Source organism: Linepithema humile, chromosome 1 (genome assembly GCF_040581485.1).
Source record: "Linepithema humile isolate Giens D197 chromosome 1, Lhum_UNIL_v1.0, whole genome shotgun sequence".
NCBI lineage: Eukaryota > Metazoa > Arthropoda > Insecta > Hymenoptera > Formicidae > Linepithema > Linepithema humile.
This window is the reverse complement of record NC_090128.1, coordinates 19,219,339-19,239,647: the sequence shown is the minus strand read 5'-3', so window position 1 is coordinate 19,239,647 and position 20,309 is coordinate 19,219,339. Positions and strand designations below refer to the sequence as shown.

General features: G+C 46.4%; 1 protein-coding gene and 1 long non-coding RNA gene across 9 annotated transcripts in view; one reads left to right on the top strand and one right to left on the bottom strand.

Annotated features, from left to right (window-relative positions):
• Msp300 (Muscle-specific protein 300 kDa) overlaps positions 1–20,309 on the top strand; it is a 96,199-nt gene that overhangs the window by 20,113 nt on the left and 55,777 nt on the right. For 5 of the 8 annotated variants that reach the window (XM_067347366.1, XM_067347368.1, XM_067347364.1 and 2 more), the window contains 15 exons: positions 7–5,550; positions 5,681–5,969; positions 7,545–8,064; positions 8,163–8,611; positions 8,730–8,925; positions 9,361–9,435; positions 10,230–10,382; positions 10,712–12,953; positions 13,250–14,561; positions 14,866–15,229; positions 15,393–16,001; positions 16,074–16,859; positions 17,164–18,324; positions 18,493–19,272; positions 19,341–19,991. In XM_067347366.1, the coding sequence (XP_067203467.1) occupies positions 7–5,550; positions 5,681–5,969; positions 7,545–8,064; positions 8,163–8,611; positions 8,730–8,925; positions 9,361–9,435; positions 10,230–10,382; positions 10,712–12,953; positions 13,250–14,561; positions 14,866–15,229; positions 15,393–16,001; positions 16,074–16,859; positions 17,164–18,324; positions 18,493–19,272; positions 19,341–19,991 (15,131 nt within the window). The remainder of the gene's footprint in view (positions 1–6; positions 5,551–5,680; positions 5,970–7,544; positions 8,065–8,162; positions 8,612–8,729; positions 8,926–9,360; positions 9,436–10,229; positions 10,383–10,711; positions 12,954–13,249; positions 14,562–14,865; positions 15,230–15,392; positions 16,002–16,073; positions 16,860–17,163; positions 18,325–18,492; positions 19,273–19,340; positions 19,992–20,309) is intronic. The other 3 variants (XM_012372228.2, XM_067347365.1, XM_067347369.1) reach the window with 1 other exon arrangement.
• The window catches only part of LOC105675242 (uncharacterized), a 40,035-nt gene that overhangs the window by 11,582 nt on the left and 8,144 nt on the right, over positions 1–20,309 (bottom strand). The gene's annotated exons all lie outside the window — the stretch shown is intronic.

Genomic DNA, 20,309 nt, shown 5'->3' with positions numbered 1-20,309 from the left:
AATTAGTAGACAGTGATGACGCTCCGGCGAAACAACTCCGCGCCGACTTTGAAAATCTTCACAAGGCAGTCGAATTGTTGAATAAAAGTATAGTAACGCAGCGCGAATTAGCCACGAAAAATCTTGCCACGTGGAAAGAGTACGAAGAGGGCATTCAGAAGATAAAACCTTGGATCGAGCAAGCCGAATCTAAGGCCGCTACGATGGGCAGCAAGCCCACGACTCTGGCGCAAGCGACGCAAATGTTAGAATCGGCCAAAGCGTTCGAAATTCAGTGCCAGCAGCATCTTCCGAAAGTTCAGACTCTGTCGACGATCAGCCAGCAAATAGCCGGAAGAACAGTGGCGCCCGACGAAGTCGACGCGGTGTACACGCGATGGAACGCGGTTCACGACGTGGCGGTGCAAACGACGACCAAGCTGGACAAACTCGTCTTGTCGTGGAACACCTTCGAGTCGGAAGCGAAAGAGTTTAACGAGTGGCTGCAGAACAGCGAGCGGGAAGCTCTGAAGGAACCAAACGTTCAAACGCCCGAAGCCGCCAAGCTGGAGAAGGAATTGGCGCGGTTGAAGGAGTTCAACAAGAGCATATCGAATCACCAGGCGCAATTGATATCGCTCACTCAAGTGAGCGATCACATCAGCCACGGTCTGTCGCTGGAGGGCGCCTCCGCGTTGAAGGGCCGCGTCGCCGAGATGAAGGCCAGAGTGAGCAAACTCGCGGACACGGTTCGCCATCACATCAATCGCGTCTCCGATTCTCTACTGGCGCGGCAAGAATTCCAGATAAAGATCACCGACTTCGAGAACTGGATGACGAGGCTGAGGTCCAACATCAACGAGATCGGCGACGTGGGCGTGGATAACGTGGACGCAAATCTGCAAGCGGTGCACGCTTACCTGCAGGAACATTCGGAGAAGCAACCGACGTTCGCTGCAATCTACGACGAAGTGAAACAACTGTCGTCGCGAGGTTCCGTGCCGGAGGTCGCGGCGTTAGACGAGACTTATACGTCCTTGGCGAAGAAATACAAGGCGCTCGAGGATGACTTGAGAGAGAAGAAGAAGGGCCTGGAGAAGTGGATCGAACTCTTGAGCTGGCACAATGACGCCAATGCGCAGCTGAGTCACTACAAGTACGAAACCGAGGCTAGAAAGCCGACTATCGCAGATCTTAACAGACTCTCCTCGGACCTCGAGGCTGTGTACGCGAAGATCAACACCTGGAAGGAACATGTGCCGTTGATGGACAGCACTCTGGGAATACATGTTCGCGACAAGCAAGAGAGACCAGTTACCGCGACAACATTGCTGAACGATCTCGAATCGAAAGCCGCGGTGCTGAAGACAGAATTATCCGCCAAGCGCGATAAATTGGAGAATCTCGGCGCAAAGTGGGACAACTTCAGGAAGCTGCAGCAGAAAATCACGGAGGAAATCGTCAACACTCAAACGTGCCTGCAAGACATCACGTACGCCGTCGACACCTGCGAGAAGCTCGCGCCTGCGATTGAAAAGATCGACGATCTGATCGAGGACCATCAGAGACGCGAGCCGGAAAAGGAAGTGCTTCATCGGGAAGGTGATAATTTGATGAAGGAGGATCAGCGCGCGATCACGAACATTCAGGTGGTGGTTTCTTCGGTGGACGGCAACTGGGAGAAAGTGAACGAGCTTCTGCGCGAGCAGAGAAAGAAGTACGCCGAAATGGATGCCGATTGGAAGCAATACAAAGAAGCTCGGGAGAAACTGAACAAATTTATCGACGAGGCGAAGAGCCTCTGCCAGTCGGTTAGAGATGTATCGACCGATATTACCCAGGCGAACGTGGCTCTGGAGAAACATAAAAGAGCCTCCGACATCTTGAAGAAAGGCAAACAGTTTCTGGACAAGATGGATGCTAAAGCGCAGCAGTTGGCGAAGGAGGCGTCATTAATGCCGAATTTCAAGACCAATCTGATCGAGTCGGATCTGTCCGACGCGCGGAAAAAATATCAGAAAATTTACGCCAAGGTAATCGATCGCACACAAATGCACGAAACGCAGGTCATTATTTGGAAGCAGATCGAGGAGGCGAAATGTAATCTGACAAGATGGCTGAGCGACACGAACGAGGCGCTCACCGCGGCGTGCGAGCGTCTGCTCGACGCCGAGAACGGACAGGCGCGGTTGACCAGATATCGCGAGGAGTTGCCGGCGCATCAGCAGCTCCGTCGAGGCATCGCCACAAAAACCGAGCAACTCGTCAAGCTGAACGACGACACGGACATACCGACTTTGAGATCTCTCAATAATTTGTTGGACGATCAGTTCAAGGTTGTCAAAGAAGCCGCGGACAAGCTTGCGTCGCTCACGTCAACTCTTAACGAGAAGGAGAAAGGCATCAAGCAAGAATTGAAAAAGTGCAGCGACGCGATATCGAAAGTCCGCGAGGAGATAATCAAATGCGACGATCTGACCGGCGAGAACACCAAGATCCTGCACAGGATTAACAAATGTCAAGAGCTGAAGACCGAATTGGAGAAGTGCGATTACGCGCTTTCGGAAATCGACGAGAAGTTGACGAACATGGCGTCGGAGTATCCAGCCATCTCCAAGTCAAGCTTGCCGAAGGAGCTTCAGGCGTTGCAGCTTCGTCGAGACGGCGTGGCTAGCCACGCCGACAAAGTGAATGCCACGTTAGTGGCCTTCTTGACGAAGCTCTACCACGAGAAGTTCGGCGCTCTGCAGCGCATGGTAGCGACGCACAAGGAAAAGGTGGCTTGGTGCGAGCCCGAGCAAAGCAGCGATCGTTACAATCTCGAGGTGAAGATGGCCTCGCTGGCCGACGTGGAAACCGGCATCGCCGATTGCGAGACGCGAAAGGTGGACACGGACAATTCGCTGAAGCTTCTGGGCACCGTCGAGAGCGGTAAAACCACCGCCGCTCTCAAAAGCGAGCGCGACAAAGTCGCTGCCGACTTGGAGGCTCTAAAAATCAGCTATCGGAAAATCAAGTCTGTGCTGGAGCAGAACATCGCTCTGTGGCAGAGATACGAGCTCACGTCGGAGAACGTGATTTCCTGGCTGAAAGAAAACGAGAGCAAGATCAGAGTGGAAGCCACGACGCTGCTGAATCTGGACGAGATCAACGCGAAGATCGCCGAAATGACGCAGCTCGAGAAGGAAGTCAAAAACTACGAAGGCGAGGTGAAGGACTTGATGGCGCTCGGCGAGGAAATTACGAAAGTCAGCCCGGAGTCGCGCGTGGCGCAGTATGTGGGACACTTGAGCACGCGTTATCATTCGGTGCTCAAGTTCCTGGCGCAGCATCTGAACAGGCTTGGAGAGCTGAAGCAGATCAGAGGTCAGTACGCCGACAACGTGAAGGAACTGGAATCGTGGCTGCAGAAGGCGGAGCAGAAACTGAGAGTATACGACGAAATCAGCGGCCCGAAGCCGATTACTTTTTATCAATCCCGATTAAAAGAATTGAAGGCGTTCGCGGAGGAGCGCGAGATCGGACAAGGCATCCTGAATCGCACGGCGGAAGCGGGCGAGACGCTATTCGCGAGGATAACGCCGGATCACAGGGAACTGATTAGAGGCGAATTGAGAAACCTGCGCAGTCGCGTGGAGGCCCTGGCCGATCGCGCAAACGTGATCTACAAGAAGATCGAGAGCGACATGATGCACCGATCATCGTTCGAGGACAAGTATTCTCAGGTGAAGCAGTGGGTGATCGAGGCGCGGAAGAAGCTGGGCGACAAACAGGATCTGCTGCCGACGCTTCAGGAGAAGAAACTCGCCTTGCACCTGTACAAAGCCATCGCGCAGGACGTCGGAGTTCACCGAAACATCCTGCAGCAGCTTCAAGGCAGACTCGGCGCGATGCCGGACGACGAGGCGAGCGAGATGCTCAACAGCGTGATCGAGGCGCACGAGAAGCTGTCGGAAGACGTGGAGAACAGAATCAACGTGGCGGAGAAGCACGTCGCCAATCACGAGGCTTACCTCCAGACGTTCGAGAAAACGCGCGACTGGATCAACACGGTGGTGAACGAGACGGCGTCCGTCAGCGAGGATCTCTCGATAGACCGAGACGCGGCGAAGTCTAGAATCGCCTTGATCGAAAACGTGTTGCAGCAGAAGCCCGAGGGCGATAGAGTTCTAGCCGACTGCAATCAGCAATTGAACATCATTCTGGAGCAAACCTCGATAGCGGGCCATCCCGCGTTGCTGAAGGGCTTCGAGCAGCAGGAGAAGATTTGGGAGGACTTCCTCAAGCGATGCATCGCGAGTAGAGAAAAGCTGAACCGTTTGTTCGACCAATGGTCCGAGTTCGAGAAGATGGTCGAGCGCCTGGAGTCCTGGCTCAAGCAGATCGAGGCGCAAGTGAAGGATCAGAGCTTGAAAAGCACCGAGGAAACGAAACGCGCTCACTTGCAGAAGCTGAAATCGCTCGAGGAAGCGATCGTGGCGAAAGGCGCCGAGTTAAACGCGGCGGTCGAGAAGAGCCAAGGCATAGAAGCGGAGTCCGATCTGGCTACCAGAGTGTCGCGTCAAGCCACCAAGTATCAAGCGATTAGAAATCAAGCGAAGGAGGCCGTGGCGCGCTACGAGCAGTACGTGAAAGAGCACAGTCTGTTCAACGAGAGATACAATCAATTCCTGGATTGGATCACGGAAGTTCAAGGCGAGCTGAACAAGCACAGCGAGATCGTCGGCGATCTTGCGGTGCTGCAAAGCAGGCAGAAGCATATTCGAGACCTCGGCGACGTGAGGACACGCGAGAACGCGCGTTTCGAGTCCGTCATCGATCTCGGCGAGAAACTCTACGTGCACACGTCGCCGGACGGACGGGAGATAATTCGACAGCAGCTGCGAAACCTGCGTACTATGTGGGACGGATTCTCCGAGGATCTGCAACACTCGACGCAGAAGTTGGATCAGTGTCTGATGCAGTTCGCCGAGTTCTCGCTGTCGCAGGAGCAACTGACCGCCTGGCTGCGAGACGTCGAGCGCGCGATGCACCAACACACGGAGCTCAAGTCCTCGCTCGAGGAGAAACGCGCGCAGCTGCAAAATCACAGGATCATGCATCAAGAGATCATGTCGCATCAGGCACTAGTCGAGTCGGTTTGCGACAAGGCGCAACAGTTGGTCGATCAAACCAAGGACACTTCTCTAAACGTCTATCTACAGTCCATCAAGCAGCTCTTCCAGAACATTGTCGCCAAGTCGCGAGATTTGCTGGAGAATTTAGAAGATTGCTGCGACAAGCATCATCGCTTCAATCTCCAATGTAAATGCTTCTCCGACTGGCTGAACGGAGAACGAGAGAAGCTGGCCGAGTGCAACGACGTGACGGGCGAACGATCCGACATCTCTCGCAGATTGACGAGCCTGGCGGTGTTAAAGGACGGCCAGGCGCAGGGAGCGCAGCATCTCGCGAAATTGAAGGAGCTTAGCGAGGCGGTGGCTAATAGCACCGCGCCGAAGGGTAGAGAAGTCATCAAGAAGGAAGTGATCGCCTTAGAAAGCAATCTGCATCAATTCCTGAGCGAAATCGGTAAATACACATTGCAAATCGTATTTTCCACCCGAAAGAAATTTTCTTCGCGCAAACTTATATAATTTTAATCTTTAATTTAATTTGTTCTATTTATCGCATCTTTATTTAGTCAAATTTAACTTTTCAGTGTCCGTGGAGGAACGACTGAAAGCGGCGCTGGAGAGATGGCAGAACTTTGAAAATCAATTGGAAGCTCACACGAAATGGTTCCGTTCCATGGAGGCGATTTTCCGGGATCAGCAACTTCAACCCACATTAAAGGACAAAGAAGCGAGACTTCGCGCTGTTAAGGAGAAACGCGAGATTATCGCGCGGCAGGAACGAGAAATAGACGAATTTGTGGATAAGTCTCACAGTTTACTGCACGCAAGTGGTATCGAACGCATCAAGCCGCTGATTTCCCAAGTCAGCAACAGGTACATTGAATTAATTCCAACAAGAGAGCTACTATTCTCATGTCTATCATAGCTATTTGATGCATGTGCAATAAAATTCTGTCATGATTAGATAAGTGACATTTGAAAGATTTAATCGCGTAGAATGCGGAATTGTGTTATTGTGAAATTGAAGTAGACATCAATATCTTTAAATGTTTTAGCTAGTGTGATATTCTTTTATTTATTAAAATAATTATAGCAAATAAATAATTTACACGATTTTATTTACACTATTTTAATGCTAACATGTAAGTAAATAATAATATAAAAATTATGAAAACTTAAATTTATTAATTAATTTTTTGGTAATAAATAATAATTAATAAAAAATAATTAAAAATTACATTAGATATTAGATATACACTATTCCACAAAAATAGGAAACAGTTTTCAAACACTCAAAATTAAGCAATTTTTAAACCGCTTAAACGCGGCAAAAAATCATTGCAGACAAAAAATTCTAAAAGCATTATAAAGCTTGTAGTTTGTATTTTTATTTGATTTCGGTCGTTTTTGAAAGTTATTTATTTTCACAGTTCTGAGCCCGAAAAAAGGGACACATTGTTTTGTTCTTAAAATTACGTTCAATACTCTGCAGCTTAATAAAAAAAATTTTCTTGCAAAATTTATGACAAGTATCAAAAACTATAACATTTTACTTACAAAATGCGCTTCTTTAAATTTTGATATGATTTTTTTTTGGCCGAGTTACACTAATTTGAAGTTAAACTTATATTTTTTACACTAATGCTATTGTCGATTTAAAGTCGCGTAACTCGGGCAAAAAATATCGTAACAAAATTTAAAAAACGCGTTTTGTACGTAAAATATTGTAGTTTTGTCACTTGGCATAAATTTTGCAAAAAAAATTTTTTTATTGACAACAAAATAATGTGTTTTTTTCTCGGGCTTAGGACTGTAAAAATAAAAAATTTTGAAAAGCAATTAACAGCATGTAAAAGTACAAGTTTCAAGCTTTAAAATGCTTTTTTATTTTTTTATCTACGATGATTTTTCGCCGAGTTACAGCGGTTTGAAAATTAGTCAATTTTAAGCGTCTGAACGTCTCGACGCGACGGAGCAATGCTGTCGAGAACGGCGACGTGCGCGCCATTACTACGGCGTCGTGCGTATTAATGGCGTGCACTCACCGTTCATGTCCGCATTGCTCTGCTGCGTCGAGACGTTCAGCCGCTTAAAATTAACCAATTTTCAAATCGCTGTAACTCGGCAAAAAATCATCCTAAACAAAAAATTAAAAAAACATTTTAAAGCTTGAAACTTGCACTTTTACGTGCTGTTAATTGTTTTAAAAAATTTTTTATTTTTACAGTTCTAAACTCGAAAAAAGAACACAATACTTTCAATAGTCTGTAGCTTGATAGAACAATTTTTTTCGCAAAATTTATGACAAGTTTATGTCAAAAATTATACCTGCAAAATATGCTGTTTTAAATTTTGCTACGATTTTTTAGTCCAAGTCCGAAAAGTGTTTTCTATTTTTTTTTATGAAGAATAGATAAAAGGAATAATATTACAAAAAATATGATTTAGGTATCAGCTGCTGCACGTGTTGAGTAAAGAAGTGATAAACCGTTGCCAGAGTATCGTGGATGATCATCGCGCTTATGAAGAGAAACTAAAAGCTATCGACGTTTGGCTTACCCCTCTCGAGCAAAATCTAGCAATCTTGAAAAAGGAAGAGCTCGGTGGTGATCTCGAAGCGAGGAATTCGCGTTTGCAAGTCTTGCTAACCGAAAAAGAACAAGCTGAACATCGCTTAGCCAGTTTGACATCTCTCGGAGAGAGAATTCTCCCCGACACTTCCGCTCAGGGGCGCGAAGTAATTAGACACGAATTGCGACACGCTCGCGAACGATGGGATCGTCTGGCCGAAGGCATTACCGAACAGCAGAAGAAGCAAGACGCTCAATCCTTACAATGGACCAGCTATCAAGAGACTCTACAACAAATTCTGGCATGGTTGAACACGATGGAACGTGCGATTAAGCAAGATTCCTCGACTGTGTGGTCCTCCTTGCAAGAGATAAGATCGAAACTACTCAAACTAAAGGTTTGTCAGAATGCTTACTTCTAATATTTTTTATTGTACGAAAGAAAAATAACATAAACAAAATCATTGATCGCATAATTTGGAAAATTTTACTTCAGACATTGCATCAAGAGATCTTGGCTCACAAACGCATCATCGAGGGCATTTCCGAGAAAGCCAACGCTCTGGTTCAAGTCACTCAAGTACCGTCGGACGTTCAGGAGAGGGTTGTTTCGGTATCGAAGAGATATGAAAATCTAGTAGACGCGTCGCAGAAGGGAATATCCAGCTTGGAAGCACTGCTCGACATCTTCCAGCAGTTTCACGATCTTCAGAAAGCTTATCAAGATTATCAGAAACGTCAATGGGAACGTTTGGCGAATTACAGCGACTACACGGGGAATAAAGCCGCTCTTCAGGCCAGATTAGCCAAAGTTGTAGAAATACAAGACAGCCAAAGCGAAGGCGAGATAAAGCTGAACGTTCTCGGAGAACACGTGGCGCAAAGTGCGCGCACTCTGCCACCTCGATCGCAGGAATCTATGGAAAGAGATTTAGCCAATCTCAGGTAATTGTTTTACAAAGCAAAAAACAATCGAAAATTAATTTATCTATCTAAAAAGTATTAAAAATTGAAAATAGGGCTCCGCCGTCAAATAAATAAATGCACACCTATTTGTTTTCAGATTCGAATATAAGAAATTTGCCACAGCCGTAAACGACGTGGCGCGTTGCATCGAGGAGAGAATACAGCAGTGGAGCGAGTACGAAAATTCGTTGGAACGTTTGCTCGCCTGGCTCACCGACGCCGAAACGTTGTTGAAAAATTATTGCCTGAAGAACACGCTCGAGGAGAAGCAGGAGCAGCTCGAAAGATATCAAGTAAGCTCGAGATGATTGAAACAGAAATTACAGATGCAGAAATGCAGTTTTCTTTTGGCTTTATGTACGTTAAATGTGGCAAATGCCCTAATTGATAAATATCGATTACATAGAAAAAGCGCTTGTTTGTTTATCCCTTGTCGCAGAATGCCCCCCTTACTGAAATAAGCAGCATAATTTGTACAGTGTGCACATTTAAAGTGTCCCATTTTAATTTCGATTAGATGTAGCTGTTTTTTATTTCGACCACTCACATCGCATACATCACGAATATGAATCTTGTTAATGCTGTTCCACGCCCCACGTAATAGATCATGCGAGCACTTTTCAATCAACGAATAAGAGAGAAGAAAACGCCCCCGTCTGCGCAAATTTTTATCTTCACTCGTAGAGCGTAATTATTCCCCCGTGATTGTATGTAATAAAATTTCCTAGGAACTGCAAAAGGTCGCCGATTCGCAGAACACGGATGTGACAGAACTGGTTGCGCTCGGTGACCATCTCGAACAAGTAAGAGAGTGATATGCGAATATTATCTTGCAAAAAAAAAAGGCGAAATTGCGAGAGAGGCGGATGATTGCAACGGCTTTACGAGGAGTCTCTCCGACACGATTGCTCTTTTCTCGTATTATCTTTCAGCTTCTCGTAGCTTTTGTCAGAGCCGATGAAGGATGCCAACGCTTCGTCTTGCGATTTTATTGGCGTTTAATGACACGCGCGATATGAGATATGATGATTTATCTGGCCATTTGATTGAATAAATCTAATATTTGTTTTTTTTTTTTTTTTTTTTAATATTAGATCTTGCTGTAAAATTGGAGAAAAAGCTAAATAGTCATAAAAATATTATTGTCGAGCTGAGCACTTCATAACATTGAACAATTATTTGTTCTTGCATCGGCAAGATAAATTTTTGTTAAACTCTTGGCAGCCTGTCGATTTATATTCAGCGAATATTGCGCTTTCAGCTTCAAATCTCGCAGTAAGGGAGTTCTGTTTGTTGCTGCACGAATGGAAGTAGAGCTTCTTTGACGCTGAGATTTACATCGACGAACAAAGCTGATATCTCAGGATGGAACATTGAGCTCTAATTTTTTTTTTTCTATTATACTTAACGCATATTTCTTCGTTTAACACTTAAGTAATAATAGTCTAACTCTTACTTAAACAGGCTTCTGCTCGCTCACACAGGAAAAGAGAAAATCTTCTATTTCCCTTTTCGCATAAATTGCGCGGAAACAGCTCTTTAACGAACCTTATTCACAAATAGTTGCAGAATATTGTAAAAGTGATTTTTTTCACAGTCACTCATCGTGAACCTGCGGCAAAACGAGGCCGATTTCGACAAAATGAGCGACGATTCGTCGGAACTGATGCAGATCAGCGGTGAGACCAGATTTTCTGTCAGCGTTCAACAAGTCACGTCACGTTTCCAATCGATTCAAACAACCGCTAAAGTAAGTTTGTCGACAAAATAAAAACATTTTGTTAAATAAATTAATTTTTAAAAGTGAAACTGTTTCGCTACTAAAATAAAATCAATTTATTTCATGCAAATACGTTTTGTTGTTGCAAAAATCAGTTTCTAGCAATATAAATTACAAAAACTCTTAACAGAATTATTTTTAATAAATAAAATTATTCTTGTTATTCTAATAAATTTTTTAAAACAATTTTTTTTGCTATCAATATAATAACTGATAAAATTTCATACCATAGCATGAAATATTTCAACAAATTCTTGTATTTTTCTGCGTATAAAAATAGATATATATTTCTGTTTCAGGAATTAGTAAAGAAATGCGAACAAGCGGTTGTGGATCACGCCAGCTACTTAGAACGCTATAAGCAATGCTCCGAATGGCTCGCAAACACGAGGGCGCGCTATCATTCCACCAGAGAGAATGCCACTCGTCAAGAACTGATCTCGAACGTGGACACGTTAAAAGAGCTCTTAGGTCGTCAGTCTTCGTCGACACTCTTGATAAACAGCACCGTCGAGGCTGGAGAACGATTATATCCGACGACCGGCACCGAAGGCCGAGAAATTATTCGTCAGCAACTGCTGGATCTCCAGCAAGCCTTCGAAGAGCTTTACGACGGCGTCGCGCTGACCGAACGCGAGCTGCAGGCGAAGATTTCGCGATGGTCCGGCTTCGACGAGTGCAGCGAGGCCTTCGAGCGATGGCTGAAGACCGTGGAAGCTCAATTAAAACCGGAAATCGAATTGAAAACCACTCTGGATGAAAAGCGCGCTCAGCTGCACATCTACCGCAACATCCTGCACGACGCTCAGACGCATCAGCAGGATCTGCTGGACCTTCGCGACAAGGCGGACAATCTGCCCGAACGTACAAACAAAATTGACCAGACACTGAACAGTTTGACGAACAGGTACAACGTGCTGCTGAAACGCGCGACCAAGTTCGTGGAGAAGTACGAGGGTATAGTGAGCGATCATCAGCAGTACAGCAAGGCCGTCCTCGACACGCACGAGTGGTTGGACGCCACGCACAACGCCGTGAGTCTCTGGGGCGACGTGGAGCTGGAGAGAGTGTCGCTGCACACGAATCTGGACCGTCTGAAGAATCTGCTGAACAGCTTGCCGGAGGACGAGCCGCGGGTGCAGCAGATCAGGTCGCTGGGCGAGAAGGTGATACCCGGCACTCTCGAGTCGGGCCAGGTGAACATCCGCGCGCAGATCGACTCCTCGCAGCAGGAGTGGGAGGGCCTGATCTCCGCCGTCAAGTCCACCATCGAGGCGCTGGAGAACAAGCTTCAGCAGTGGAGCGAATTCGAGACGTCGAAAGAGCGATGTCTGGCGTGGATGCGCGACACCGATACAATATTGCACGCCGTCGATCTCAAGTCCACTCTGGCGGAGAAGAAGAACCAGCTGGAGAAGCTGCGCGCTCTCCAAGGCGAGATTCGCGCGAAAGAGCTGGAAATCGACGCCGTCGCCGAACGAGCGCAGCAGCTTCACAAGAACGCCACATCTCGCACTTCGCACATGTCGGAGCTGAGTATCAAGTACCAGCAGATCTCCAGCAAGGTGAAGGATCTTAACAACCGGTGGCATCAGTACGTCGCCACGCATCAGGACTTCGACAACCAATTAGCCGAGTGCACCACATGGCTGGAGGATATTAAAAATAAACTGGCATACTGCTGCGATTTGAGCGCGACCTCGCAGAAAGATCTGGAGCAGAAGATGGACATCGTGCAAGATTTGTTGTTATACAAGGAGGACGGATTCGCGAAAGTTCAGAGTATCGTCGAACTGGCGCAAGCTGTCCTGGCGAACACAGCTCCGGCCGGTCATCAGACGATCAACGACGCTTTGGCGAGGCTTCAGGAACAATGGAGCGCCCTGGCGTCGAAGATGCTGGAAACTAAGACGAATTTGGACGACTCGATAAACAAGTGGGCCGGCTTGCTGGAACAAATTCAGTCTGTCAACAAGACAGTCGAGTACATGCAGATGTCGATCGACGAAATCTCGCAGTTCCAGACGACGATGTCGGAGAAGAGAAATCAGCTGGAGCGAATCAAAACGCTCGAGGAGAAGGTTCGCTGCGAAAACATCGAAGTCGACAGTCTGAAATGCAAGGTCGCCGAGATGATCGCGAGCGGTCAGCAGGGACTGGCCGCCTCGCAAGCTCAAGACATACTGAATCGCTTCGACGAGCTTTTCGAAAAGATCAAATCCTTGCTGGCCGAACGGGAGGAGCAGTACAAGGATCATCGGCTTTACAAAGAAGCGCACGACGATCTTATCGGCTGGCTTAGCCGAGCGCGCGAAAAGATACCGTCCATGAAGCAACGATCGCTCAGCGACAAGCTGGCGATCGAGAACGCGGTGGTGCCGCTCGAGAGTTTGTTGAATAAAAAGGCTCAGGGCGAACTGTTGGTGGAGCATTTGCAGCATACTGGAAAAGTCGTTTGCGCCAGCACGAGCCCCGCCGGACAGGAAGTCATCAGAAATGAAATACGAGCGCTTACGGAAAGTTTCGAGGGCCTGTTCAAAGGTTAGAATTATTATTCAAATAATGTTACAATATAAATATAATTTCAATATTCTCTTCAATTAATATAACAATTCGAAAAAATTTTTAGCGCTAAGAGCCAGAATCAAATCGTGACGCTCAACATTCCAATTTATTATTTAGATATACATAAATAATAAATTAGAACGTTGAGACCTAGCTTTGGCTTTTATTAGCTCTTAAAACTCTTTCGAATTATTGTATTTAAATAATGTTCACCAAAATAGTTAGTAATTTTTTGGCGATGCATTGATTAATAAACTTGTGCTCCGTTGTAGAAATTCAACAGCAGAAGAATCAACTGGAGGCTACCGTGAGCCAATGGCGCGACTACAAGGATGAATACGAGAGGCTGAGCGATTGGTTGCAGCAGTTCGACATTCTCATCAAGGCCCAGAAAAATGCTCTTTTGCCGAATCTGAAGGAGAAGGAGAAGCAAGTGCAGGAAGTGAAAGAGTTACTCGATAATCTGATAAAAGGCCAAGAGCAGATCGATAAATTCAACAAAACGGCTGCCGGCCTGCTCTCGTCTCACCTGGACACTTACGTCAACAACCAGCTGCGGCATTTGAATTCGCGCTATCAGGTGCAGGTGAACCTCGCGAAGGACGTACTGAACAAGGTTGAGACTAATCGGGCTCAGCATCAGGAATACGAGAGCAATCTTGAAAAGGCTCGCGACTGGATCAAGAACGCGAAACAAATCATACGGCAAGGAACAGAGGCGGCTTCGAGCAGCAGTCGCGAGGAGTTGCAGAGCCGACTCGATAAGATCCAGGAGTTGTTGAGGAAGCGCGAGGAGGGCCAGAATCTGGTGCATCTGACCGTGAACTGCGGCGAGAAGGTGATGAGAAACACGCGATCGGACGGCCGCGAGGAGATCAACGCGCAATTGAAGGAGATTCAAAACGACTGGGAGCGCCTGGTGAAGAAGATTTCGACCACAAAAGTGCAGCTTGAGACAAGCCTGTTGCAGTGGGCCGACTACAGCTCGTCGTATTCTCAGCTGCAGCAGTGGATCAACGATCGCGAGGCCAAGCTGCAGCAGGTGTGCGAGCAGAAGGTCTCGAAAGCGCGAAAGGGTCTGGCCGGACTCAGCTCCTTGGCGATCGGAGAAAGGAAGGCGAATCTGCGGCAGACAAACAGCATCGTCCAGGATATCGTAGCGTTCGAACCTATGATTCATTCGGTCACCACGAAAGCCGAAGATCTGCAGCAAGCGACGCCGGCCACGGAGATCTCGATCAAGTACGAGACTCTGAGCAAGCAGGCTCAAGAGTTGTACGCGAAGCAGAAGGAGACCGTCGAGCAGCATCAGGCTTTCATCGACAGCGGCAATGAATTTGTCCAGTGGATACGAGCGGCTAAGGAGAGACTCGGGAAGTGCTCAGAGCCTACGGGAGACAAAGAGTCCCTGGCCAGCAAAATTACGCAGCTCAAAGTTTTACAGAGCGAATTGCCCGAAGGTCAAAAGAAATTGGAGAAAGCTCTGGAACAAGGCAACGCTGCCTGTCAGATCGCGGATGCCGAGGATAAAGAGATAATCGAGGAAGAAGTCGCACTGTTGCAGGAAGAATACGATAACTATGTGTGAGTAGAAAAGTTACATTAAGTTTAATTTTTAATTACAGAACTCGTTATTGTAAAAATTTATAAAAATCAAATCTATTTTTTTAATGTGATAAAAAATCGGACTCTACTTTTTCGTTTTTTATATCTTTAATATTTTATATCCGAAACATTTTAAATCAACTTTATGTAAATGCATTAGATATATTTTTCGATTTTTAAAATGCTCTTTATTACATGAAATCATAAATTTCTAACTCAAATTCTGTCATAAAATCTAAAGCGAATTTAATATCTGACATACATGTTTTACGATTTATTGCAGAGAATCGTTAAATAACACAAAGAGTTTACTAGAGATTGGTATAGTAAAGTGGACCGAATATGAGGATCAATTTTCCGAAGCTACAGAATGGCTCACGCAAACTGAGCAGCTGGTTCAGACGTTTAACAAATTACAAGACAGTCTGGAAGAGAAGAAGAACGTTCTAGAGCAATTCCAAGTTCATTTACAAACATTGTTCGACTGGCAGAAGGAACTGGATTGCTTGAACATGAAAGCTCAGATGCTGCTGGAGACATGCGCCGACACGAGAATTTCGAACGCCATAACGCAACTGACTACCAAATACAACACACTCCTGTCCCTTGCTAAAGAAATTATGCGGCGATTGGAGTTGCATTATCAGGTAATTGACTATTTATTATTATCTGATCTATCAATATTTATTAACTTAAATTAGAAATTCAAATTCACGATTTATTTAGATTCTCATTTTGATTTTATTTACATTAATATTTTGTGACTATAAAATTACAGTCTCATATTATTGTTTGTAAACAATTAATTAGGAGCATCAGCAACACAATACCTTATATCAAGAATGTCAAGATTGGATCGAGCGTACGCGAGACAAACTGAACGAATGCAAGGAGATTCCTAGCACGCTGACCGAAGTTAACAATAAATTACACACATGTAAAGCCATTCGGCAGACATTGGAACAAGGGCAGAACAAACTGCGTTACGCTTTGGAATTAAAAGAGAAAGTTATCATGAACACCGAACAAAATGGCGCGGCAAAGATACAAGAGGACACCGAGAATCTGAAGAGCGAATTCGATAAGTTGCTGGCCGACGTCGAAGATGTCAGGCAGAGACTCTCGGCAAGAGCGGGCATGTTGGAGGAGCTCAACAAGATTCACCGACTTATCTCAGATTGGTTGGAGGAAGTGGAAGGCAAGGTTCAACCGGCAGACGTATGTAGGAACGATCTTAGCGAGAAACGCGCTCTGCTGGAAAAATGTAAGGTTTTGCAAAGAGACATTCACGGTCATAGCGAGACGGTGGATCGCTTAAAAACTCGCCTCAGTGAGAACCCCAGCATATCGACGAGTCCTTACGAATCGACTATCGACAAGTACGAAAGCTTAAAGAAGCTGATTTCCGAAAAGATTCGTGTGAGTAAAGTTTTTTCAAAAATTTCCACCCAAAAGTATAATATTTTTACATCATTACTTTTATCATTTCAGAATCTAGAAGATCAAGTCAAGGATCACGAAAGATTCCAGCAGGCTCTGAACGAGGCAGGCGACTGGGTGCGTCGCACGAAAGTCGAGCTTCAGCAGTACAGCGACACGCACGGCGAAAAGGAGCGGATCGTCGAGAGGGAAAATAAAATCAATCAGATCATTTCGTCGTTGCCGAAGGGCGATACGTTGATTTCAAAGGTGATCGAGTTGAGCGACGTCGTGATCGCCAAGACCGGCCCCGAGGGTCAAGATTCCATCAAGCAGGACATGAAACAGATACAGGCCGACTGGAAGTCCCTGCAGGCTCAATGCCACGATTCGCAGCGCACGCTCGCCAATTGCATCTTGAGCTGGTCTCAATTCACGAACGCGCTGGACGCCATGAAGCGGTGGATAGATCACTTCCAGAAGAAGATCGCGGACGAGCAGACGAAAGAGAACAAGACCCCGGAAGATCTGGAGCGCTGCAAGCGTTTGGTGGAGGAGACGATTAAGCAGAAGCCAGTTCTGGAAGATTTGAACGACAAGTGCGAGGCTCTGTTGGAGATCAGCGCTTGCAGCTGGGCGCGGGATAAGACGGTGCAGCTACAGTCGGCGTACACGTCGCTTCTGACTGACGCGCAGGGTCTCGTGTCGAAAGTGGAGAAGAATCTAGCGGACCACACTGAGTTCTTGAAAGCCAAGAAGGAGCTCGAGGATTGGCTGCGCACAGCACACGGCTCGGTGGAAGACTGCGTCGGTGTGGGTGACGTAGCTTGGGCCAAGGATAAATTAGAAACTCTGCGAGTAAGTTGTCGCGTAAAATAATACAAATTCTTGGATGATACAATTTCTCTCACTGATAAAGATGTTACACAACGATAAAATGCGAGTTTAAAAGGCGATATGATCTGAAAACAAAAAGCATTTCCGAACAAATCTGATTTTGTATTATTCCATCCATAAAATTAGTACGATAAATCGAATACGTAAAGTTTGATAAATACTTCAGAAATAGCTTGTATTATAAATGATTAAAAAACAATTACAATAGAATTATTTCACTGCAATATTTCTCTTTCAAACTAAATATATTATATTTATGTAATAGCTGGTTGCGACGCGCGTGACGGAAGGTCAACATTTGCTGTCGACGCTGCAGAACGCCTTCGCGAAGGCAATCAACGTGGCTCTTCCAGAGCAGCAGGATCAGTTGCGCTCGGACATGGCGAATCTACGTTCCAGTTGGGAACAGTTGAGCATAGATCTCAACACGGTTCAAGCCAAAGTGAAATCAGTTCTGAGTCGCTGGGAGGATCATGCGGAGGCCTACGGCAGATTTGCGAGATGGTTGGAAGAAAACGAGAGCGTCGTCCGCGGTTCTCCGGACACGAAGGGCGAGCTCGGCGAGATGAAAACAATGCTCGAGCGGTACAGGCACATTCAAGAAGAGGTGCGCGACCGGAAGTCCGACCTGGATCATTTGATAGCGGAGGCGACGGAATTATCGGCGTGGGCGAAGAACAACGCGCCGTTGAACGAGACGAAGCAACTCCTGGACCGATGGCAGGCGCTGGGCAAGCTCGTCGGCGAAAAGAGGAAGCTCGTGGAGAACGAAATGCACGAGTACAGCGCGTATCACGCCGCTCTGCAAGAGACGGAGAAGTGGCTGTTGCAGATCTCCTTCCAGCTGATGGCTCATAATTCTCTCTACATCACGAACAAAGAGCAAACGCTCGAGCAGATCAAGCAGCACGAAGCGCTGCTGGCTGAGATTCAAAAGTATCAGGAGGTGCTGGACGAACTGAAGGCGAAGGGCCACGGCCAGATAAATCGATACGTCGGCGCGAATCCCGCCATTAAATCGACAATAGAGACGCAATTGCAGAACGTTCAGGACAGCTACAATTCGCTTCTGAACACCGCGCTGCAAATTAAGAACAGACTGGCGGAATCTTTGACCAAATTCCAGGAGTACGAGAATACTCTGGAGAGTATCATGAAGAATCTGGACGCGTATGAGACAGAAATGGCGCAAGGACTGGACGTTCCGCTGGATAATCTGACGTACGCCGAGCAGAGCCTCGAGACTGCTCGCATTCTGCACAACAAACTGCAAGGCGAGAAAGCTCGACTGGCTCTGGCCGTGGAAGCTTGCGAAGCCGCGGCGGCGTGCGTCTCCAGGCCTGGAAGTCCTCTCGACGCTCCGCCGATTCAAGTTCCCGCGAGAGAAGTCGAAGTTAGAACGAGACTCGACGATCTCATCGATCAGGTGCGAAATAAAATCAGTAATTAATTTCTTAAACAACAATCAATTTTTTACCACATAAATATAAATGGTTTTTTTCTATAATTTCTCTATATTAGAAATGCTCTGTATTTCTGTATTTTTTTTACTTTAAACGCAAATTGTATTATTATGTACTTTTAATATCATTAGATGCAAACGCACTTGGCGAACGTGACGAAGACGGTGGGCGAGCTCGAGGAACGATCGCGGCAGAAGAATGCGCTCCGCGCTTGGATCAATCAGCAACGTGCGCTCTGCGCCGAATGGAAGTCGCGACCGGCGAAACTGAGATCGGAGGCCGCCCAGGCCGAGCTGCAGGCGATGAACGAGGTGCTCACCAACGTAGGCGAGCGTCGCGCTCGCGCATTGACGGAACTGTCGATGCACGAGGAGGACAACGACATCGAAGAAGAACTGAACAAACTGGAGGCCGAGCTGACCGACGCTATCGCCGGCAAGCAAGCGGCGCAGGATCTCATCCAGAAGTACAGATCGCAAGTGCAAGATATACAAGCGTGGTTCGATACTCTATCGAAGAAGGTCGATGTGATCGAGAAGGGCAGCGGACTCACCATCAGCCAGAAGATCTCGAATCTGAAGAACATCACGGCCGAGTTCGAGTCTCAGGGACCGGAGAAGCTGGCCGAGATCAAGAAACTGGGCGACCAGGTGATGGATTCGGTCAGCAATTTGGACTCCCAACAGATCGAGGAGCAAATTAAATCGGTGGAAAGACGGCACGCGGACATTGGCAAGAAGCTGCAGAGAAAAGCTCAGGTACTGGACATGACGGCGCAGGGCATCGAAGCGACCAGGCGGGAGATCGAGGAGAATCGCGAGTGGATCGAGCAAAGAAAGCAGCAGATAAAAATGCCCGAGCTGCTGGGCTTCGAGAGCAAACAGGCGGAAGAGAGACTTCTTTCTCTTAAGGTAATTCTTTTCGTCTAATTTGTGCAGTATTTACTAATTAGTTTTTAATCAACACTTCGCTTGCGCAGGCCATGCTGAAAGAAGCGGACGGAAAGCAATTGATCATAGACACGCTGGAGAAGAGAGTTGGAAATATGCAGAACGAATTGGAGACTAGCGAGCAGCAGCAATTGGAAGCTGACACGAAGGCGTTGCGCGGCGAGCAGGTTGAGTTGTGCACCCTCTTGAGGGAAGAAATATCCGTCGCGAGCGCGGCGGCTGACGCGCGTCGCAAATTGGAGGCCGACATCGAACGCGCCCGAAATTGGATACGATCGAAAGGCAACGACTTGAAGAAGCTGAGCGGATACTTGCCTTTGAAGGCTTCCAAGGTCGAGCAGGATATCGCGCAGCACAGCGGACTGAAAGCGGATATCAACTCCTTCAACGAGAGCAATCTGAAAGATATTCTTAAACAAGGAAATAATTTACTCAAAGACTGCAACGCGGAAGGTCGAGCCAAACTGCAGGCCCTTCTCGATGATCTAGTCAAAGATTACGAAGAGTTGAAGAAAGAAGCGAAAGAGAAGCAGGCCTCGCTGGCAGATCTTCTTCAAGGGCGCAAGGCTTTCGAGAACGAATTGGACAAGTGTCAACGATGGATTAAAGAAGCTGAAGTGGCCACCTCTACCGAACTGCGCCCTTCCAATCTCGACATTCTTCGGGAACAACTTGCTAAGGTATGTTTAATTGGATTAAGAATATAAATGTTATGATAAATCAGATATTTTTTTGCTACAAATTTTTTATCAATTTTGAATTTCTTGATTAATGAATATTTAAAATAATTAATTCTTGTAAATAAGGAATTTAATAATAAAGTTTCGAGAAAGAAAATAGACGGTAAAATCAATTCTAAATAAACTCTAACAGAATTTTAATAGGTCTAACACTTTGAAAAGGGTAAAATTTTAATTAAAAGTTTGTGTACAAAAATATGCAATCTTGAAAATTAACAAACTAGAAATGTTCTCAACATTTTTATCAACAAGAAACTT